The sequence below is a fragment of the Hippocampus zosterae genome, chromosome 3 (assembly GCF_025434085.1).
Source record: "Hippocampus zosterae strain Florida chromosome 3, ASM2543408v3, whole genome shotgun sequence".
Taxonomy (NCBI): domain Eukaryota; kingdom Metazoa; phylum Chordata; class Actinopteri; order Syngnathiformes; family Syngnathidae; genus Hippocampus; species Hippocampus zosterae.
This window is the reverse complement of record NC_067453.1, coordinates 19,652,765-19,676,982: the sequence shown is the minus strand read 5'-3', so window position 1 is coordinate 19,676,982 and position 24,218 is coordinate 19,652,765. Positions and strand designations below refer to the sequence as shown.

The 24,218-nt window shown below is 42.5% G+C and overlaps 2 protein-coding genes across 4 annotated transcripts in view; one reads left to right on the top strand and one right to left on the bottom strand.

The window, feature by feature from the left end:
• The window catches only part of pgghg (protein-glucosylgalactosylhydroxylysine glucosidase), an 88,894-nt gene that overhangs the window by 12,204 nt on the left and 52,472 nt on the right, over nucleotides 1–24,218 (top strand). The window lies entirely within an intron of this gene.
• On the bottom strand, nucleotides 1,051–23,585 carry slc25a22a (solute carrier family 25 member 22a). Of its 3 annotated transcripts, XR_007961880.1 has the most exons (12): nucleotides 23,378–23,585; nucleotides 15,825–16,030; nucleotides 15,619–15,744; nucleotides 15,475–15,530; nucleotides 13,322–13,412; nucleotides 12,220–12,274; nucleotides 7,938–7,998; nucleotides 6,437–6,581; nucleotides 6,209–6,363; nucleotides 6,055–6,130; nucleotides 5,758–5,965; nucleotides 1,051–5,650 (listed from the first exon to the last, which is right to left on the bottom strand). XR_007961880.1 is itself a non-coding variant. In XM_052061914.1 (11 exons), exons 2-11 carry the CDS (start codon nucleotides 15,842–15,844, stop codon nucleotides 5,812–5,814), a joined length of 939 nt encoding a protein of 312 aa, XP_051917874.1. In that variant the 5' UTR covers nucleotides 15,845–16,030; nucleotides 23,378–23,584; the 3' UTR covers nucleotides 1,051–5,811. The 3 variants fall into 3 exon arrangements, 2 of the variants coding, with proteins under 2 accessions (XP_051917874.1, XP_051917875.1); XM_052061914.1 differs by having other exon boundaries at nucleotides 1,051–5,965; nucleotides 23,378–23,584; XM_052061915.1 differs by lacking the exon at nucleotides 23,378–23,585 and adding an exon at nucleotides 20,573–20,706 and having other exon boundaries at nucleotides 1,051–5,965.

The window sequence follows — 24,218 nt, the reverse complement described above, 5'->3', positions numbered from 1 at the left end:
ATAAGGGACGCAGGTAAGTTACACAGTCAACATTTTCAACAGCGTGAATTCGTACGCACACTGTTTGATTATTTGCATTTTTATGAAAGAAAACGTGTTCTAAACAGAAGTCGGAGAAAATTCTGACATGCTTTTTACGGGCCGCAAAATGACACGGACTGGATCCGTCACCTGTGCTACCTACAGACCAAGCACATAACATGGATACTGTTGCTCCTTGTGAAAGTATGACCAAAGAGATACTGTACATTCTTACTGATTTGTGCTCTCCATGACAATTCACAATGGTCGGGAGTGGCAGTGCACACCATCTGGGTTGTGTATGACACACTTAAATCACTACTAGTCAAAAGAAGAATCCCAAAGCCCTCCCTGTACTGTATGGTAGCAGTGAACTCAACTCTGCTCACATTATCTATAATTGGTGTTGTTGCTGTTTTACATATTTTATCACTTGGGGAAACTAAAAAGGTCAACATTTGTTGATCTGTCTTGTTATCCATTTACCTCATCTGGGTAAAAGATTACATACTGCATGAGTCTTAATTGTATTGGAGTCTGTGGTGCATGTATTTAACGAATTCATAGTACATACTGTATATAAAGTATTGTGCAATGTGTACTTATGCAGAATATCAATCTAAAACCCTGATTCATTCCAAATTGCAATTGAGTGTGCCCGGTGTGTTTTACAATAGTGTACATTTAGATGTAGAGGATTGTAAGTGTGCATATAAGTGTGAATGGTCATCCATAGTGTTCCCTGTGATTCACTGGCGACTAGTCCAGGCTGTTGTGTGCCTCTCATCCAAAGTCAGCCGAGATACGTCAGCTTCCCCTTGACCCTGAATGAGAAGTAGGAAATAGATGGTTTGAATTTCAAGTACCTATGAGTTGCTTGCAAGTGGGTGTGAATTATTGGTTCCTATTAGATACCGGTGCACATTTTCATTCTCTCTCCCTTTTGAACTAAACAACAAAGGACACAATAACAGTAGCTGCAGAACCTTGAAAGCATCTCCAGAGATGAAGAAACATGACTATGAGTGATTTAGGGACAGTCAGTTTATTGAACAGCAAATCGTGACAGGAAACACAATAACTTTGTTTTAAAACCACGGCATCATAAACAATGCATAGGACGTGTGTCAATCACCGCACATTAAGATGACACCCTCTATGTTATGGAGGTCTCATTGCGGATTGGTGGGGTTGCAGATTATTGTTTGTTTGTTTTTTAAGTGCTGTGTGCACAACTCCTCGGAGGAAGTGAACAGAGGTCATGAGGATGGCTCAGACCGTGAAATTGTTGCAAAGGTCCCTGGTCACGTTGTTTATACATTACTGTGACGCCGACACAAGTTTACATCCTAGTGTGTGCTGCTTGTACTTATTGCATATCAATGAGCTGGTTTTGTGTGTGTAAGTTTTAGGTGAATGTGTAAAGCAATAAATCTTTCGATAAATTATTCACTAAATAATACATCTTATAATATCTAAGTTACATTCTTATATCTGATTGATTTAGAATATGTAGGCAATATACTGTATATTCTGTGGATAACTGCTTATAGTGCACACCATCACATGGACCTCTTTATGTTGTCTCAACTTGGCATATAGAAACACTTCAGATAAATTTAAATACATTTCACATTGGAATCTGTGTATCTACTATGCATACCCTTTGTACCCATCGGTAATCAAAGTGTGATCTTGTGTGCCTTAGTCCACCTTTGTGCTTTTTTTTTTTTTACAAACGCTCAAAATTGTCATACACCTAGGGCTCTATTTTTATTTAAATCCTGCATGGCGAGTTGCGTATCCCTGCACATGAATGGGTTAGATCTAAGACTGGTCATTTGTAAGACCAGGCTGATATGAACTTTCTGGAGGGATTTGGCAGAAAAAAATTCCAATTCCCGATTAATTGGGTTTTTTAATTCAAAGTTTATATAATGAATAAAATTACTTTTTTGGGGGGGTGCCTTATAGCTTACAACAATAACGATATAAAATACAGGCAAAACATTTGACTGTTTGAGAATACTCAGTTTCACTTAGTTTCCCTTTACAATAGAGGAAAATATTGGCAGATTTTTTTGTTTTAACATTTGTCTTATGTTGTAATTTTAAAATGTTTTCGTGGGAGGAAAAAAAACAATCAGCAAAAACCGTTAGGAAGATATCTGGCTGCGCAAATGGGAGAGCTGTGTGAGTGGTCACAGCCAACTTCAATTATGGCCAATCAAGCAGCTGCTTTCATTCCTTATTATAGAAGCGCACTGGAGTCTCGACATGGAGGACGTGAAGTCAGCACTTGGAGACTGCCCAGTCCTAGGTGGGCTGCCCAGTAGAATGATTTAACAAAAGCAATATAATGATTCAGTGTGTTTGCACATATTTATCAATTAAATACATCGCATTAGACCAGCTGCCTATTTGGCCCCGGTGTTAAACGTGGTCTGAGCAAGCGTAAATTTTAGATGGACTTTCTCTGACCAAACTGTGCTCTCCAAGACACTCTTGCTGCTACACCAGCTTGCAGGAGACCTGTCTGCCAAATTAGCAAAATCACACGGCGAGCCTTCCACTGATCGGAATATCTGGATCCGCCAGCATGAGCACCAGAGCGCAGATGTGCTGTCTACGAAAATAGAGCCCTTGGTGTAATACAATTCCTCTTCACGAGGAGAGAGAAATGGCACACAAGTGTGACAGACAGACAGAAGCAAAGAGAACCGCTACACATCAGCTACAACACTACATTGTCTGGACACACGCACTCACATAACCAAATTCACAAGGTCAGCAATATTTCATGGCATAAGTAAAGCTTCATAACTTACCAACATTATCAAAGCTAACATAAAATAAAACGGGGGAAAGGTTAAAAAAGAAAATCATCATCAACAACACTCGCACAAAATAGGCATGATCACCGGAAAAGCACACGTGAGGTGAAAACAGCAGCTGGAATGTTGAGAGAAGCGTGATACTCATTTACGATGATGATGAGCTTACACAAGCTATTGTTCCTGTGGCTCAACTGTTACAGTCATTACGGCCGGAGGTGCGGCCTTCTGGCTTTCGCTTTAGGACTGCCTACAATGAGTTAAAGGTTTTGCCTTAACACTGACTGCTACTAGTGCTATAAGTAAAGTGATGCATGTTAACTAGTAGAATTTTAGAACACACTAATATAATTAGTAACATCCAGTTGTCACCTAGTGCACATCATTGCCACACAAGTAACATAGTTGCTATACAAGTGCGCTCTCATCATCATCCACTAGTGTGCAGAAATGCCACACAGGAGTCAGAGGCAGTAGCGGAAAAAAATGTCACTCATTGTAACCTAGTCAGTGTGCTGAATTGTCTGACAAGTGAGGAAAAAGTACAGAGTAGTATTATGGACAATTCGGTGCACTAGTAGATTATCAAACTCTCAAATGACTCGTGCGGACAAAGAGTGGACTAACGTAACTTTGAGATGGTTATTGAAATGATGCTTAAGCAGCTAGAGCTAAGGTCTTACACCTCCAAGCACGCGTGTTCCCGATTGCATACCCCTATTGGCATGCTGTGTGTAAGCAAAAATTATGCTTGTTGAATTCCTTCATCATATCACTACACGATGGATAAGGGCGGGAGAGGTAGGTGTGCAAATAAGCCATCATGTACAAAACAAACAACACATCCGAAAGCACAGACTTCATGCCATCTGCATATGCACAATATAATCATTCAAAAATAGACATGTCAACAACACATACAAACAGACAGTGCCATACCACCCAAAAAAAGGAACATTGATAAATAGTTCTAAGTCCCACAGATGAGTACACGTTAAAAAGTTGCATCAGATATAGCTACAGTGCAACAATACAGCACAGTGGGCACTAGAGCAGAATGTGGTTGATTAAAAAGATGTCAAAGTCACCTTGATCCCCGGTTAGAGAAAAAAAAAACAATGGCAGGGCTTTGCGGATGCGATGCAAACATTGACATATTAGAGGGCTGCTTTCCCCTCGCAGCTTAAAGCAAACAAGAACATATACAAGTTGGTTTGGTAAACAAAACAAACATTGGTGTTGATTTTGGATTTCATGATAAAAGTTTGTCGCAGGCTCTCTGGGCCCTGCCAGTTCATTCAAGTTCAGAAAACATCCACTGAACGATTCTGTAAACAATCATTTAAAATCTGCTTTCCACAATAAGCGACCGTACCGTTTACACACGAAGCCAATATATTCTCATGATACCAGAGTTACTTAGACCCCTCTTAGTTTTCAACTTCCCACCTTTCTTAAAGCAATGCGAATCCGGGATTGTGCGTGGGGGCTGTGCAGTGCACACTCTCTGCTCAAACTACACAACACAAAAGGAGCTTTGTGACAAGGTGAACAGTAGAGTTACTGTGGACGTATTGGATGGAATCTGATCTTCTTTACAAAAACGTAAAACTGTGGTAATGAAAGTTTTCTTATGGTTTAAGGGTTGGGGCTTGTCATGTGTGCTGGACACTTTCCCTGAACTACACTGCTTTAAAAAATGATAAAGGGAACACATTCTTATCCCACATAAGGGATACCAACCTGATAGCCATAACGATTGAGAATCACTTCCAAAAAGTCCAAAAAGTTTGGGAACCCCTAAAGTTTTTACATTTGATTGTGATTTGAGTTTCCATCCATCCATCCATCCATCCATTTTCCGAACCGCTTGATCCTCACTAGGTTCGCGGGGGGTGCTGGAGCCTATCCCAGCCATCTTCGGGCAGTAGGCGGGGAACACCCTGAATCAGTTGCCAGCCAATCGCAGGGCACACAGAGACGAACAACCATCCACGCTCACACTCACACCTAGGGACAATTTAGAGCATCCAATCAGCCTGCCATGCATGTTTTTGGAATGTGGGAGGAAACCGGAACACCCGGAGAAAACCCACACAGGCCCGGGGAGAACATGCAAACTCCACACAGGGAGGCCGGAGCTGGAATCGAACCCGGTACCTCTGCACTGTGAAGCCGACGTGCTAATCACTGGACTACCGGGCCGCGATTTGAGTTTCCAATAACAGTTTATCATGCTATTTTGTTGTCAAAGAACTAGCGTGGGATCGATTCCCACTCAGTGACGGTGTGAATGTGGGTGTGAATGGTTGTTTGTCTCTATACGTGTCCTGCAACTGACTGGCGACCAGTTCAGGTCCGCCTTTCGCCCGAAGTCAGCAGGGATAGGATCCCGCAACCCTATTCGGGATGAGCGGTGTTTAAAATGGATGGATGGATATTTCATTGACCTAGTGTTCCCTTTACATTTTTCAGCATTGGGGAATATCCTGAATAGCATTGTTCGTAAAAATCTCCATATATGTGCTCATAGTTAATGGTAGGTGCAGTATTCTATTTTTCTTGTATGACTAGTCTATTTGATTTGAAGCGGAGTGCCGTTTTAAATAATCCCGTAAGGAGGAGCTTGCAAAACTGCAGCAACCAAGGGCAGTCAGCCTCCCTGGAAATTTCAAGAATCATAATATAAAACGACATATTTTGTCATTACAAATTCACTCAAACTCAAGCTGACGCTTGTGGCTTGATATCAGGGTTGATATGCGCCGGCGCAGGCAGCAAACAGAGGCTCCCTCCTGCATGATTCGGACATTCAAGACAACAAATTTGAAACGCATAAAATGCAGCACACGTCATTAAAAATATAAACAGATAGGTCTGTAAGAATGAGATGACTCCTCACGCAGGTGGAGGTGTGATGCGATCTGGGTAGGAAAGGCAGACAAGGATGTGCTTCCTAGTTGTCCCTTTTCGGCAAGAAGCTGAGGATAAACTCGCCCACGCCCAAGAAGTAGACCACCTGGGCGATGCCAAAGAGAGGGGCAATCACCAAGGCTCGACAGTAGGCCCCCTTTAGAAAGGCTGACGGGCCTTCATTCCGCAAGATTTTCCTGGAAAGCGCGTAATGACAAAGCATTATTCAAACTGGAGAGCAAGTTGTGTTGTGCAGGTGACGGCAGTAAAGACACAATGAGGTCACCTGATGCAGTCAGTGACTCCGCTGTATGTGTCCTCAGTGCTGGCCCGGTTCAAAGACTGAAGTCTTGTCTTTATGACTGCAACGCACAGAATTCAGGTCAGAATATCAGGACGGCTCATATTGCATCAATAACGCTCACAGAATCGCCACTCACCGTCGACCGGGTTGACCGCAACGGCCGCCGTGCTCCCTGCTAAGCAGCCCGATATGAAGGACACGTAAAAAGGAGCGGTTCCTTCTGCACCCCGCTTTCCAAAGTTATTCAGGTTAGCAAAAAGAGGGAAGTAGATGATGGAGAATGGAACGTCCCTGGGTCACAGAAGACAATTTGAAATGCTTAGCATTACTCAAACTTTTACCGCTGCGCCAGCTTGGTTTTTACCTGAGCAACGTGGCGCCAAGGCCCTTGTATAATCCAGCAATTCCCTTTTCCCTCAGTAATTGTCTGGTGAGCTGCATTGCAGTTGGCGACTTGGGTTCCACGGTGCCAGCTGGCACCAACTCCGGCATCAGCTTCCTCTGCGCCGCTAAGCAGCACAAGAAATAATTTTAAGAGAAGACCATTGTAAGAGAAAAAATCTGGTTAGAATTATTTGTAGGTTCCTTTGGTTCATATTAAATGGGAAATCACTTTTCTAGACAAGTCTTGGCACGTCAGTGATGAAGTTATGTGAAGGTTTTTGTCAGATCCGATTCGGAATACGAGACAGAGGTCTGGCGTCCTTTTTTAAAACAAGATATGGAACTAATTGAAAGTGCAACTTCTTCAGTATACACCTGAAAATTGCCTGGATTTTCTCCGTATTCGTAGAACAAATGCATCGGCAGATTTCATCATCACAATGTATTTGATCTGTTCATGGTACACAGCGTTGGCTAAGTTGAAAGGAACTTCAAGCTGTACTTTGAATCTGTAATGTCGGAATGGATGAAGGGTGATACTTAAAGAATCATGCTAAACATACTAATTTGGACTGTAAGTATTTTTTCAGTAATAGAATTTTGGAATTCTCTCAGCAGCAATATTTTTAATTTGCACTTACTGACATTTTTTTTTATAAATCCGTAGCTCAAACGTCTTCGATAGGCTTGGAGGTACTCAATTCAGCTCATCTTCATTTATATAGCATTTCCACAACAGCTGCAGTTGTAAGCGATAAGAGCAAACAACAGCCCACATCAATGCCCACTGGTCAATCTATAATGATTTAAGTGTTATTTTGTTTAAATATTTGTACCATTTCTTGGCTAGCTAAACAATCAGATGCAATAAATGCAATAACAACCACCCCCGGGCATTTCTAGAAAAAAAGATGAACCTCGGATTTCACTCAGTTAAACACTATTAAAGAGATATGTGGTATTTAAACATTCATCTACTTCCCGACATTTCTTCTCATTAGGGATGCAGGTGAGCAGCAGCCTAGCCAAGTTGACTTTAGGCAAGAGGCGGGGTTTCACCCGCTTCCTCTCACCTTCCCAAAACATCCATGGTAGGTTCATAGAAAACTATAAAATGTCCATTTATGTGAAAGTAAATAACAGTACGAACGGTTGCTTTTGCAGTCTGACTGGCTGGTGACCAGTCCAAGATTTACCCTGTGTCTCACTCAAAGTCACCTGGGATAGGCTTCACCTCACTCAGTACCTAATGAAGATGGGCAAGAAAATGGATGAGAGAATGGCTGGGTTTTTACTATTACTATAATGAGAATAATGTAACAAAAGTTAGCTTTTTTTTTTCAAAAATAATTTTGGGGGGGTTGACATTTTTCAACATGGATGCAAGTTGCAGTCTCCTTAAAAGACCACAAGGGGACATTATTTCTCCAAATTGTGCACCAACACCACCCGCGGTGAACAGTTTGATTTCTACTTCTTACCAATACGTCCAGCATCTTGGAGCTGAATTTTCAACATCTCCATAGGAGTGGTGACAATAACCTATAACAAAATACAATTTACATGTTAAAAGTACAGTGTGTGTGTGTGTGTGTGTGTCACACACACACACACATACATACATACATACATACATACATAAATACATACATACATACATATAAATTTAAAAAAAATCCTCATCTCACCCCTCGGGTGGTGTCCATCCCTCATTCAGCTCGGGTCCTCTACCAGAGGCCAGGAAGCTTGAGGGTTCTGCGCAGTATCCTTGCTGTTCCCAGCACTGCACATTTCTGGACTGAGATGTCCGATGTTGTTCCCGGGATCTGTTACAACCACTCATCAGGTTTGGGGGTCACTGCCCCGAGTGCTCCGACCAAAACAGGCACGACTGTCACCTTTACCTTCCAGGCTCTCTCCAGTTCCTCTCTGAGCCCTTGGTATTTCTCGAGTTTCTCATGTTCCTTCTTCCTGATGTTTCCATCACTTGGGACCGCTACATCCACTACAACGGCTTTCCTCTGCCCTTTATCTATGATCACGATATCTGGTTGATTCGCCATTACCATCTTGTCAGTCTGGATCTGGAAGTCCCACAGGATCTTCGCTCTGTCATTCTCTACCACCTTCGGAGGTGTTTCCCATTTTGACCTTGGGGTTTCCAGTCCATACTCCGCACAGATGTTTCGGTAGACTATGCCAGCCACCTGGTTATGGCGTTCCATGTAGGCTTTCCCTGCCAGCATCTTACACCCTGCAGTTATGTGTTGGATCGTCTCAGGTGCCTCTTTGCACAACCTACACCTTGGGTCTTGTCTGGTGTGGTATATCTGGGCCTCGATGGCTCTAGTGCTCAAGGCCTGCTCCTGAGCAGCCAGGATGAGTGCCTCTGTGCTGTCCTTCAGGCCAGCCCTCTCTAGCCACTGATAAGACTTCTTGAGATCGGCCACTTCTGTTATGGTCCGGTGGTACATCCCGTGTAGGGGCTTGTCCTCCCATGATGGTCCCTCTTCCAACACCTCACTTCTGTTCCCCATTGTCTGAGACATTCTCTGAGTACGTCATCCGTTGGAGCCTTCTCCTTGACGTATTCATGGAGCTTGGATGTTTCATCCTGGACAGTGGCTCTCACACTCACTAGTCCCCGGCCTCCTTCCTTTCGGCTTGCGTACAGTCTCAGGGTGCTGGATTTGGGATGGAACCCTCCATGCATGGTTAGGAGCTTTCGGGTCTTAATGTCCGTGGTCTGAATCTCTTCCTTTGGCCACCTTATTATTCCTGCAGGGTATCTGATCACTGGCAGGGCCTAGCTGTTTATTGCCCGGGTCTTATTCTTGCCATTGAGCTGGCGCTTCTTAGGACTTGCCTCACTCGCTGGAGGTATTTGGCCGTAGCCGCTTTCCTTGTTGCCAGTTCGAGGTTGCCATTGGCTTGTGGTATACCAAGGTACTTGTAGCTGTCCTCAATGTCTGCTATTGTTCCTTCAGGGAGTGAGACCCCTTTAGTGCGGACTACCTTTCCTCTCTTAGTCACCATCCGACTACATTTCTCAAGCCCGAATGACATCCCGATGTCACTGCTGTAGATCCTGGTTGTGTGGATCAGGGAATCTATGTCCCTTTCGCTCTTAGCATACAGCGTTATGTCATCCATGTAGAGGAGGTGATTGATCGTAGCTCCATTTCTGAGGTGGTATCCATAGCCTGTCTTGGTGATTACTTGGCTTAGGGGGTTCAGTCCTATGCAGAACAGCAGTGGGGAGAGTGCATCACCTTGGTATATGCCACATTTGATGGACACTTGGGTAAGTGGCTTGCCATTGGCTTCAAGTGTGGTTTTCCACATCCTCATCGAGTTTGCAACGAAGGCTCTTAGGGTCCTGTTCACCTTATACAACTCCAAGCATTCAGTGATCCATGTATGTGGCATCGAGTCATAGGCTTTCTTGTAATCAATCCAAGCTGTGCACAGGTTGGTACGTCGGGACCTGCAGTCTTGTGCGACTGTTCTGTCAACCAGGAGCTGATGTTTGGCTCCTCTGGTATCTCTACCAATGCCCTTCTGCGCTTCGTTCATGTATTGATCCATGTGTCCACTTATCTTAGCCGCAATGATGCCTGACATGAGCTTCCATGTTGTGGAGAGACAGGTTATTGGCCGATAGTTGGATGGGGCTGCACCCTTCGAGGGATCCTTCATGATCAGGATCGTTCGCCCTTCGGTTAGCCATTCTGGGTGAGTCCCATCCCTCAGCAGCTGGTTCATTTGTACTGCTAGGCGCTCATGGAGTGCTGTGAGTTTCTTTATAGCCAGTAGGTGTGGACCATGTCCGGGCCTGGTGCTGTCCAGTTCTTCATATCTGAGACTCTTTCCTGTATGTCTGCCACTGTTACGGTAACTGGGTTCTGTTCAGGGAGGTTGCTGTGCTCCTCTCTCAGGGTCACCAGCCATTGTGCACTGCTGTTATGTGCAACCTCCTTCTCCCATATGCCTCTCCAGTACCTTTCAGTTTCCAGTCTTGGTGGGTCAGCTCTGTTGTTAGGTCCCTGCCACTGAGCGTACACTTTCGCAGGTTGTGTTGCGAACAGCCTGTTTATTCGTCTAGCCTCATTCTCTTTCGTGTACCGCTTTAGGCGACTGGACAAGGCTTGGAGCCTTCGTTTGGCAGTTTCGAGTGCTTCGGGTATGGTCATCTGGATGTACCTCTCGGCCTTTTCATCACACCTCTCTGGGCCTCCGTCAATTGACTCACATCTTTCCGGGCCGCCTTGATCTTAGCCTCCAACCGTCTTTTCCATGGTGGGTAACGTATCTCATGGCTTCCATGGTTGCTTTTATAGCCCAGAGTCTCCAGGATCACTGATGCTGAAGCGTATATCAGCTCATTGGTTTCTGTGATCGTTACGGTAGGGATTGCCCTCAGTGCTGCATTCACACTTTCAGATGGTACTTCACATAGCCGTTGTAATCGGTTTCTGGGTTGCCCAGCTTTCATTCTCGCCATGATCTTAGCTTTCAGGTCAGTTGCTGCCTCGCTCAGCATTTCATTCATTGGGGCTGGCCACCCAATCTCATCATCTGCATTCATTGGGGCATGCCTCCCAATCTCTTGTATGACCTCCTCCTCTGATCTGGCAGCCTGGGGCCCTTCACCATGGAACCTGCGTTGTACCTCATCAATCTCAAGTTGTGACAGCAGTTGCCGTTTGTGGATGTTGGAACACTGAGCTACTAGTTGTTTCGTGGTCAACCGTGACTGTGGGTTTCGAAGTAACCATTTAGCCCACATTCTCTGCATGTAACCCCTCTGACTAGGGTTGCTCGAGTAGTAGCCTTCCAACAGAGCCATGTTATCGCATCTCGCCCATCTCCGCTTTGTTCCAGTAGCCCATTTTTCATCATGGTGCTCTGGTTCCCCACCACCTGACGCAGACCTTGTTTTGGCCGGGTGACGTCTGAGCCATATATATATATATATATATATATGTATATATATATATATATGTATATATGTATATATATGTATATGTATATATATATATAGAGAGAGAGAGCGGCTGGATAGCTCAGTTGGTAAGGCATTGGTTTGGTTGAGACGGTGGTTCGAATCCCGCCTGGGGGCAAAAAAATGAGCACATAACACCATCCAGTGTGGGTCCTTGGGCAAGATCCTTCACGCTAATGCCTACCTCATACAATGATGAGAGACAATAAAACGAATGACATGCCGGCTCAGACGTCGCCCGGCCAAACAAGGTCTGCGTCAGGTGCTGGGGAACCAGCGCACCATGATGAAAAATGGGCTACTGGAACAAACTTTTCATTCACATTTTAATTTAATCTAAGCTAAATTGTTTTACTTGTCACCCAAAAAGGAGTAACCAGTTAAGTGGATTAAGAGTGAGATGGTCATGTTAGCAGCTACAATCTTAAACCAAGGTTAGCTACATTTAATCTAATCATGTTCTTTCGGGAGAGCTTGAAGCCTTTGCCCTCATTGACAATAAGCATTTGCGCTTTGGAGTCACTCAGTGGACATAGCCAAGCAAAACAGAGCTCACATATCATCTGCAAACAACATTTCACATTACGGTCCTAAGAAAAACCTTCAAATTCAGTTACATATGTTGTTGAGTAATTGTTGCTGTAGGCACAGACAAATGAGGGAGAGATTTGGTGACCTACACCGGCAGTGCTCAAGGCGGCAGCAATTCCAGATGGAGAACAGCAGGATGCTATTCAAGCACCACCTCAATTACTCACCTGGCAAGTGCCTGCGCCGCACCCAGCCAGCATCTCTTTGAGCAAGGTGAGCTTTCTGGGGAAACAATAAGAAAATAAATACAAAAGTGAAATGAGATTAAAGGCAAGAGTCATGTAAGATTTATTTATGTAGTTGACCACCTGATAACAGATTTTCCACCACCTGTGAATCTTTGTCTGCCATTTCAAGGGCCAGACACACAGGAGGATAAATAATTGACAAGCTGCTTGGTCAGTCAAGTCAATCATTCATCAGCCTGAATGTATGTCACAGGGAAGGAGACAGTGTTATCTCATGAGGACAGGGGCACATAACTGCTAGTTAATATGATATGTGGAGTTGTAAATAGGATTATAGATTGGATTACTGCTGTCTTGTATACAAGTAACTCTACACCTAAACTGCTGCCATGCAATGTTTGGCACGAACCTTGCCTGCAAGCTGAATTCTCATGGTATTTATGAGTTGACTAAAACCCAGAGAATCAATTGTATTCTAAGCTCACTGATTTTCTCAGAGCAGCACCAGTGGAGGGGGTGGACCAATCACAAAGCAACAGCGCGTTTGGGGGCGGGATAAGTGGCTCTGACGAAAACAAGAAGCACCGAGGTCGGGAGAAAAATCAAACAATCCGAAAATGGCGACACCAATGGACGAATGCTCAGAAGGCTGCAATTAATTAATTAATTGATTAATCAATTGATTACGCCTTTTACTCACATATTTACATTGCAAAAACAACAACTGTCACTCAATGCCATGATGCCATCCATGCCACTCATCGAGATAACAGTGGACAGCTGGTCAAAGCAAGCCGCATACCGGTGACAACGTCATCGTCCGTTGCCATGACTGGTCAAAACAAAAGTTTGATAGGCGTGCACAAGTTATCCCCCCCCCCACCCCCCCCCCCCCCCACCCATTGGAGCAGTACTGGACTGATACTATGAAGTACTCCTTTGAGTGATTCATGAATCAGTCCGGGTCTTGCCAGGTTAGTTTGGGACCTCAGTGATGGAACACAGGCAGAGGATGTGTCATGTTACATGTTAGTAAATACAAAAATCACTTTGTGAATGAGAAACAGTGTTAATCTCTCACCCATCCTTGGAGAGGTGATGCCTGAAGAAGTCATTGGCAGCCAATTTGATGGCTTTTTCCGGTGTGACAAGTGTCAAGTTCACCGCCGCTCCTGGGGAGGAAGAAGTAACAAAGCATAAATGATTGAATAGTAGTGAATAGAAAGAAGGAAAGGAAGTCATGGGGGAAAAATATATTGTTTTTCCAAATTCAGCAGAACCTCCAAATTTAAATTCCCCTAATGTTGTATAAGTAGGATTTCCGACATACTTTTCAGGGAAAAAAAGAATGTAAAAATGAAAACTAATTGGGTTTCACTTGTTCAGGTGCATCTCAATAAATTGTCATCTTTTTTTTTTTTAGTTTATTTCAGAATTTCAATTAAAAAAGTGAATGGCCTGACCCTTGCATATACAACCAAGTCGCTGTATCGAAAAAAAATCGTCTTGTAAAGAAAATGCGTTTTGAGGTGTCACATGTACTGTACTGCGTTAACTGTTATGGCGTCATTGTTGAGGAAGAAGTGGATTGCCCAGGCTGCTGTCGATATATAATAATCATACAAAGAGAGGAAGAGGCCAAGACTTTAACCCTTTCTTACACCCTGTAACCTGATAACATGACAAGGTGTCCACTGTAGTAACTGCTGTCCCTGAAACGGTTAAGGGGAGACTATGTATATTTGAGAGACTCTGATTGCCCCACTCATCATTGACTGCACGTGTATTTCAGTGAAACAGACTCTCCACGCTTTGCTTTTTTTTTGTCACAGGTACATATGTCATGATAAATATAACTAATATTGCTGTCAACTACATCATATATATATATTGGTACTAGTTGGCAGCCGGCTGAATCTGGCTTCGTAATTTTTATGATGAAAGCTCATGTCAGAGGACACAGCATTTTTGATTGCCCATTATATGTCCAACACACTGCACAACCGAGTCAATCGATGTGTGACACTTCAGAAACATTGACTTCACCAAATTTCTATACTGTATTTAAAAGATACAGATTTTGCAAAACTGAAAACTATCATAATCAAAATGAAAAAATAGAATCACTATTATCAATATTTTAGTTGATGTGCAGTGAGTCTATAAAGTATATAAAACAGGGGTTTGACTTTTTTAATTGAACTACTGAAATAAATGACGTTTTCTGCAATATTTTGAGAGACTTGGAGATGCACATATATAGCACTTTTCTACCTTTCAAAGTACTCAGAGTGCTGTCTCCTCATTCACCTACTGATGACACAGGATCAGGTGCAACACGGGGGTTCGGTATCTTGTTTTAGGACACTTCCACACAGTGTCACGGGAGGACTGAGAATTGAACGTGCAGCCATTGATTGGGAGAGGACCACTTAACCACGTGAGCCATGGTTCTAAAGTTTCACAAAATGTCAGCATATTGCGAAACCTCAGCGTACATCATGAAACACTGAGTGGTAGTGTTTATAGATTTGAATAATCCCAGGTACACCTACAGTATTTTTACACTTGTATGATTGTTACAAATGTTAAAAGTTGACTTCAAACACTGGCCTGTACAGTGGGATTCTCGTTAAGATAAGCCATTTTAAACTAAAACGACACAATTCAACATAGTTATTAAATAGGTGTTTGGGTAGGCAGAACGTGCTCCGCTCACATTAATTTCTACCCTATAATCAGCAGCTTGTGTTTCAACTGGTTCGTTGTACTGCCTGATGCACTTGGCTCTGGTACTCCACTTTATGGGATGCTCAAAATAACCGAACGGCACATATCCCCAGTGTGGGACAAATAAAGGATATCTTATCTTATCTTATCTTATCTTATCTTATCTTATATGAACACCATGCTGAGATTCAGAACTGTCCGAGTCAAGCAGTGCATTCGGAGTGTATTTCCGAATGCAACAACGATGAGACAACGGGGATTTGGGGGGTGATGAGCTCAAATGTTCATGGTCTCGTTGTTTTGTAAAACAACCCCGAAAACGGACACATGGGATAAGTGATGGGAAATAAGAACTAATGAGAGGTTTTGACCAGCATTTCGGAATGGATTGCGTTTGACCTCGGAGGTTCGACTGTTATTATCTTCACTCGTCAGTAGATTTCATGTCCTTTGACTCTTGCTTTTCTAAATCTTATCTCATTTTTCCTAAACTTCCAAACTCACCTCTGTACATCCCAAAGTAGCCCTCTGACCGGATGGTCTTGATAAGGCAGTCTGACCTAAAATATATTGAAAACAAAAACAACAGACAAGGAACATTACACAAAAAAGCTGATGTCAGGTCTTCTGTGTAAAGATAAGACGTACATGCTGGTGTAAAGGCGAGATCCATTTTGCTGGTTTTGCAAGCGCGTCTTGGCCAAGTCGATGGGAAACACGCAAGTGACTCCAATTAGCCCAGCGACACCCCCATTGATCAATTTGGCAGGCAAACTTGAAGAAGAGACAAAAGCATGAATGAGCGAGATAAAAACAAAGGGCAAAGTGCTGCTGCATTTCTGGCACAACCTTACCTGATCTGCTTGTCAGCCATTTATATGAAGCCCTGGCTCCTCACTGTTGTGTCAACGTGTCCGTTAAATGTGAGCGGTGGCGGCAGTCGTAATATAAATGAGGTTGTTTGTTACAGAAGGCTCTTGCAGTCAAGTGTGATTATAGATTCCAAAGGATGATTTTTATTCTGCTTTGTCTTCTTGCTGTAGGTCAAGTTGGGGGAGATCTGAAACAAAATGCAGAGATTTCACTGAAGTAAATGGTGCATTTGAGGGTTTGAAAAAATGTAATATTCATGCTGATAACAAAGGTAGGCTGATTCCACTTCTGCACTAGTGTAAACCCCAATTACAAGAATCCAAAATATCCAGGGTGTTCCCAAATTAATGTGCACTATTTTTTCCTCAAACCATCTCAAATTTGACAAAAGAAATTTGTCAAAATTATAATTCGTGTTAAAATTACGTTTTGGCTTCGTATTAGTAGAATGTTTTACTTTAACTTTTTACAGTGTTACATTTATATTCACCAGAAAAGAAAAGGCATTTTGCGTGTGGGAATGTGCTCAAACACAATCAAACAACACTGCGCTACAATGGAAATTCAATTTTTTTTTTAAAACGGCAACTGAAAAGCAGATTTGGACATGGGACAAAGAAATTCAAGGTATGAAAGAAAGAAAATGTGTGACGTGTCACAGGCAGTGCGCATGTTGAACATTTGTGAAGCTTGGTGAAATCAGTTTCAAAATCTATATCCGTCAGAAAATTTTGATCATATCTTCTTTTTAGTTTTAATTTCGTTTGCCTTGGATATGTTGTCACTCAAATATTTCAAAGCATCTGCTATTATCATCATTATGGAAGATCTTGACATTTCGTATTAAATCGTGTTAAAATTAAAAGCGTCATCCAAATAAACGTCTATTTATGGTAATTTGTTTTGACTGCAAATCATTGTTTTAGAATTAAAAAAAAAAAATCAGACAATACATTTTTAAAAGGTGTATGGACGACCAAGGAAAATCATGCCATTTCTGAGTCATATACAGTATAAGCCATTTCGGCAGGAGTGGAAATATACCGGTAGATTTTGCTGACTGTGCCGTCATGAACTCATCGTGGATAAATATTAGGATCACAGTATTCATTCAGGTATCGGAAACAAACACAGGAGAATATAATGAGAAACTTATGTTGCCATGTTAAAGATAAGCATATATTTTGAATTCTGTCAGCCTGTGGCTCAGTCCCACATGACCTTCATGTTTTATGCACACGCGACAGAGGACGCCATCTTGTTGTCTAAACAACCATTTTGAGCCAACACATGAAACAGGCCTAGTGTTGTTCCCTATTTTTGACACTTAGCTTCACTATTTGAAAATGCTTCCTCTTCTCTCTCTCAATTCCCCCACCCCTTGCTTCCACCAATCACAGGCTCACTCTGCAGGAGACCCAAGCCCGCCTCTCACTAGGAATGCACCTCAGTCACGAGTCACGACTCTCAGCTTTTGCGAATCATAACACTGCTGAGTGGTGGGTTTCTTTGTGTACACTCCACATGAGCATCATAAGGCGGTCACACTCTGCTTGTACAGATTGCACAACAAGTAAGGATGTTTCTATTGCAAATAAGATGAGGGCAGGTGCAGTCTGGTGTGTTTTATTTGGAGAGCTGAAAGCACGCCCAGCCCTGCTGGCCCACCCCGGGCTCCTCCACAGGTGGAGAAAGGAGTATGTGTGTACGTGGAGTCATAAGAAGAGGGGAAACTGCCTCTGTCAACATTTGACAACGTGTTTTTACTCAGAAAGTAACAAGCTACAGTCATGTTTTTAACATTGGATGTATTGGAGAAGAAAAACCAACACATTTGTAATGCATTGGTAGTGAATGACATAACCAGCCTCACACTGGAAATGCAAACATGAAAATGTCATCAGTGTTTTCCTGTAACCTTCACATTTGTGCTACATTGTGGTATGTTTGGAGAATAACACAGCACTTTTTGGTAGGATGAACCACGTGTTACTTCTGTTTGTTTGTTTATAGGCAACTCCAACCAGCTCGATTAGGTAGAGTTATACACGATAATGCAATCCAGTATAAGTTATGCCGTCCCAAAAAATAACTCTCACTTGTTAATACATTTTATTTATTAATGTCTGACCTGGCAAAAAAATCTGTCGACAATTTTTTGGGGAAATATTTCCAATATTTTGTACCTCTCATGTTACTATTGAGTTGGGAAAAATCATGAGACAATCTCAAAACGGTTAGTATGCTATGACTGCTTCAAATTACAAAGTTTAAGTACGGTTATTATGGTTAATACCATATTCTGAGAGTAAAGAGCTCTGGTGCCGTTTTGTCCCTGCTACAAAGTCAGTCAAGCAAATTGAATGACAACATTGCAGCTAATACGACAAACAAGCGTTAATGATATTTTACCACAATGCTTGTAATTACTTTCAGTCACATATTCTCAGGTGGCGTGTCAACATTAGTTCTGCCAACTATTTGCTGATGTGTTCCAGTTCGACTTGAATAACAATTTGGGCAAAGACGTAGAAGAAGTGTTGCCCCGTGTTAATTGTGGACCCTTTATTTGCTTTTGAATGACGAATCCGGACAGTTGTTTACATTATTGTGGCCAACATCAAACGAGAATAATGTTGTATTTGAGCATCTATATGAAGTACGCTGTGGCTGTTGCCTGATTTCATTTTGACATAGGGGCATTCGTGTCTGAAAGCTGGCATTAGCACACACGAGCTACTGTGTGCGTTTGCTGTACTGTGATGTCCTGTTTGGTACACTAATTTATTGTAGGTCATTCTGTGGATTATGGAGGCAGCGAACTGACAGTTATTAATGACTAAAACACAGTTTTTGTACGCCAGTGGTTGACATTAAACGCACGCTAGCTCCCAATCACTCGTGACCAAGCACAGGTGCTGCATTTATAAACTCTGACTTAGCATTACTCAAAGTGACAAAACATGACTGGCAAACACATTCGCCGTTTGCCACATTAATTGTTTTTCTCTAATTATGAAGTGTTTATAATTGTGAGAGGTCAAAATCAATCTTACGGTTAAATTACGATTACTTGCCAAGTCGGATATACATAAACCGTACTATAAAAGTCTGACTAAAGTATAGGTGGGTTGTACGCACTTCACTGAGTCATTTTTGCTATGCACACAACCCAACTTGTCTAATGTCGCCTATCACCCCACCATACCACGCTGTCGCAACTTTATTTGACCGATAGCCTGTTTGTCTGATTGTACTGTCGGGATAATCAACAGTCTGTGAACAAAACAAGAGGCCTTAGAGTTCAGCGTCTGCACAGTGCCATCACTCGCCAACCAAATCCCAGAGGAATTCCTTATTCCAAACCCAGGCTATAATTCCTTCCCACTGGACTCCATATAACAAAGGCACATTCGGTGTGGCTATGAATAAAAGTGCAGTTTGGGAATTGTGTTGTCATGTTCCCCTGTACCAGTCTGGTTGCACTGTGGCCAGATGGGGGCAAAGATCCACCATATGCAGAATTAAAAATAGAGGGGGGAAAAAAAGAGTCTGGTGTGTGCTAATTGGCACCTAACTAGCAACGCAATCTATCACCACCTACAGGGCTGGAGGGGAATAGTATTATGCTGCACATCATTTTACAGTCAACAAACATTTTAGGAATTTTTGTGCCATGATGGGGATCATGAAAGGACTTAAACCCTGATACCAACACACATCTTTCAAAACTTGCCCTCTGAGGGACATAAGCACTGATAAATAAACAATTAGTCAGAGTGATTGTGAAAGTAGTCTCTGCTGCAGAACCTTGAACTCGGGCACTTTAAGCACCCATTGGACATGTTCAATAAAACCGGTGAGTATGCCCGCCCACTGACTCTGGCTGATAACAACTCTTGCTTGAACCGTTCTTCATCATTTCAACAATGAGCCCATAAATAATGATTCACACTCAATAAGGATAGTGGCAAGAGATGAGGAAAAACAAAATGTCATAATAACAAAACACACTTAAAAAGCCATGGTTTGGTCATTTATGTGCCTGTCGTTTTAAAGAAATACAGGGGTCATCATTTAAAGACATGCTGAACAATCAAGTGACAGTCGTAATGTGCTCTGTGAGGGTTTTTTTTTCCATCATAAACCAGCTGCTGTAGGCGAACTGGTACAAAATATTGCTGCATTATGTGTGCACGTTTTAGTAATGAGCAAGGTTTACAAAACTGTCAAAAAGTATCTACAGTAACATCAAATAGAAGGCCACTACTGTAGATGACTAGATATTTCTCTTTTTGTCTTTGTTTAAATATAGGCAGGAATGTTTGCAGGTATTCTCAGAAATGATTTTCAATGTCTGCTATTGTACCCCAACAGTAGTTGCTTTAAAAACATTGCAGATAAAGCTCTAAAATGTAATAGAATAAAATTTTGTTTTTTTTAAAGGTTCTATAAATGTGTCAGTTGAAAATAAGAAGTATGTACATATAGAAGTGTCCTTCTTACAAAACCTAGTCACATTGAGCTTTCAATGGCGGCGCAGATAAGACCAGAGCAAAGTGATGAGATAGCACAGCAGGGACATTTGATTTAATCAGCTCTGACTCGCAAACAGGACAAAAATATCACTGTAATAGAAGTAAAAATCTGGAGCCAGATTTACCTCAGGTTACTTTAATAATAATAATAATACATTTATTATCGTTTCCATTCATTCAAATGAGAGTACCTTGTGCGTCACGCCTCCTTGGCTGCCTTTCAGTCCTCATGTGGCAAACAGTGGAAGAGGACCCTCACCCAATGACAGTGTCACTTGGTAAATTATTACAGGAACTGGCCAAACACCAAGGCAGTCACGTGAGTGCGCCTTGACACAAAACCACAGCAAAAGCAGCAAAAAAAAAAAAAAAAACCTACTGGTGCAGAGTGGACGCTTCTTACCAGTGACAGATATGTCAAAACGTATCTGAAACATGTGGCAGATTCCTTAAGAACTGCCAGAGATGTTTTTGTAATCAGCTGATAAAGCAACATTTTTATAAAAGGATGCCATTGTGTCTATTTTCCAAATCACATCTGGGGACCTGATGTTTCTCATAAACAAGTATAGCAGAATCTCGCACAGAATGTTGAACTGTCATGAGCACAGCTTGTGAGAATTCAAACCATGAAACAAATAAATCGAAAGTTTAGCTTCCCTTTTGACGTCACGCAAGAGAGAAAATAATTGTGTTTATTCATGGAATTGTCTTTGTAAAAAATCACATGCTTCGGGCCCAAGTTCCCTTCCACTAAAAAGCGCGTGATAAATAACCACAGGTGTGATGCCCCTGCAGTATCATGTTAAAGCCAAAAGGGGAGCAGAGCTGCATTGAGTTTTGCTGGATGCACAGATTATCATTAGCTAAAAATCATTAGTCTCTGAAAGGCGGCAGTTACCTGATGCTGGAGGTTGGTGGCATTTTTTTCCATGTGTCATTGTGGTTCTAAGTGTTTTAGGAGTAGGAGTACATTTTAAAACTCTCATCGAGCATTTATTTGCTGCAGCAGCTGTATGCTTGTTTTTGTGACGATTTGTGAAATGCTCTATTTTTGGACAGCACGGCGGAAACAAGGGATGAACTATGTGATGTCACAGATAAATGTGATTACGATTCCCTCTTGCTTCCAACATGAGGATTATAAACCAACTCCCTTTGCAATTTCCCTCCCGGTGAGGTTGAGAGTTGTGAACTGGCCACGGCAACACATTCCTTGTATAGGTGATATGTGCTTGTTTGAGTCTGTTGCAATGACTAAGAAACAACAACTTCATAGCAGTCTCTGCAAGGACACGGTGTTCACTTTATACATTTTAGTTATTAGAGTTTATCGGAATAATCTCGAGCCACCTTACCGCTCTGAGCTCATCCGCCCCTACACACCTGCCCGGCGCCTCAGGTCTGCGGACCAGACATTATTATAAGTACCAAAAACTAAACTGAGGCTCAGAGGGTATCGAGCCTTTTCTGTTGCTGGTCCCTCTCTCTGGAATGACCTCCCACTGAACATTCGGCAAGCCTCCTCGCTGCCCATCTTCAAAACCCTCCTCAAAACTCACTTGTATTCTCTGGCATTCGACTCAGCATGACTTAGATTTGTTCTTGGTTTTACTGTTTCGTGCTTTCTACCGTCTTTATTACCGATTTGTTTTACTGTTTATTGTGCATGTTAAATTGCTCCATGTACAGCACTTTGTATGCAGCGATGGCTGTTTGAAAGTGCTCTATAAATACAGTTGACTTGACTTGACTAGTCTCTCTCCTGACAGCACACATACAGTGTCTCTTGTGGCCTTTAGACTTACCTGCCTCTATTCTTCCCTACAGCATGCATATAGAATAACAAAATGATTGTGAGTGAGCCCGCCTCACGAAAAACAAAAAAGCACAATAGGCAACGCTGAAGCATCTGGTTTCACTTTAGAGACGAGAGTAAAAAGCTTGAATGACCTCAATGACTTTCATACAGCAACAGCAAAGCACGGCAAGTCATTTCAAACACGTACTATAAAATTGACATTCAAAGTCCTTCCCTGGAGGATTTGAGCATGCTCGCGAGGGCTGTTGCGTAGAGATTAAACGGAGGAAAATGTGCAACAGAGGACAAAGGTTGCATAAAACTTGCTCACAGGATGTACAGGATGTCACCCTACACCAAGAATGGTCGGACTCATCAATAATTTCATGGCTGCAGGAATGTTCTGCAGGGCCAGCAAGCTTCGTTATAAACCATAAGCCAAGACTGGTGGTGAGGCTACGTTCGTTGTTGGCCCACTAAAACCATCAATTATTGCTAAGTCTCTCCCACTGGCGTGACCTCTCGAGTCAAGAGATTATGCAACGCAATTTAGTTCAACTTTATCATGAGGGTAGTTTTGTGCACAGTCCGCAGAATCCCCAGGAACGACCCATCTGAATTAACAGTGACAAAATGACAGCATCAGTGAGAAAATATGAGGAGGGGGTGCTCACAATCCACTACTAGCAAGCTCCCTTCCCACACACATCACACAACAGCGCCGCTGCTGAGGCGCGGAAGCTGGCAAAAAAATATATATCCGACCGCGGTGACCCGGTACTTATGTCAAGGAAATACTACAGTTGAACATTGAAACGCATTTATCACAAAGCGGACTTTAAAAAAACTGCCCCATTGTACTCCGAATTGCTCGTATGTGGAATATGTAGTCATAACGCATAAGAACCGTTCCTATGTAGGATTTTCCTCTTCCCCACGCTGCTTTTTTTTAATGACAGTCAAATAACGGCGAGCTTGTGTCGCTTCCTATCGCAGACGCAAGGCTCTCCGGGTCTGGCGAAGCTGAGCTAGCGCTCTCGCGTCGAGCGTTTGTACATTTCTCCGTCCATATGACACAGTCGTGTCATTTTTTCCCCTATATGTGAAATATACCCATGTCAATTCGAAGCATCGTGGAGGAGTACGCTTCCGACCGCTGCCACATAGACAAAATAAGACGGCGTTGAGTACATACCACAAATACTGTATCTGCTCTTGTTAACCCCTCTTTCTCCGATGTGAATTCAAAACGTTGCGAATGCCGGTCTTGCTAGCATCTGCGTGCCGGGAAGAGGCGACAAGTAGGTGGGAGTAAGGTAGGGATGGATAGGAAGGTAAGGGGAGGGGGAAGCTGACAGTAACTGGGGGATGACTTGAATTGAAAAAAAAGGAAAGTGGATATTAAAAAAGGAGTCCTCTAGTGGTTCTATTGTGAAAGTACACATCTTTTGTGAGTGAATGAGAAAAAGGTGTAGACTGGGGGATGGGAAAAGAGTGACCTTGAAAAGCAGTGCAGAAAAGTACATCAATAAATATGACCGTCAACGTTCATAAGAAAAAAAAGATCTTTAGAGGCTCCATGCCATCAAAATCCATATTTTCCACCGTTTTCTGCAGAACAGACAAAATTATTCTGTTACATGGTTTAACATCTATGCAGTTTGTCAATTGCATGCAATAGCCAATAAAAGGTGAGACTGACGCGTGGATCAGATTTTCGGCATTGATAGGCTACTTAATCAAGTACAGTACCTGCTCTGTTTGTGGTTGTGGTCTTTGCATCATCTGCTAATCTCTGAGGAGTTGTTACCTTTAATTTATTTTGGGGAACATTTCCTAAGAATTTTGGAAACAGAATTGTGCCATTTCTGGGCACATTTAGAGGATATCTTCATGAACGTACGTTTTCGCACATGCTAAAATACTTTTTCACATTCACGCGAGCAAGACACAACCCACCACTGCCATGCCATATAAATTCATGAAGTATACATATACTGTGTTTTACAACAAAACTTATTTTGTTGTTTTCAATT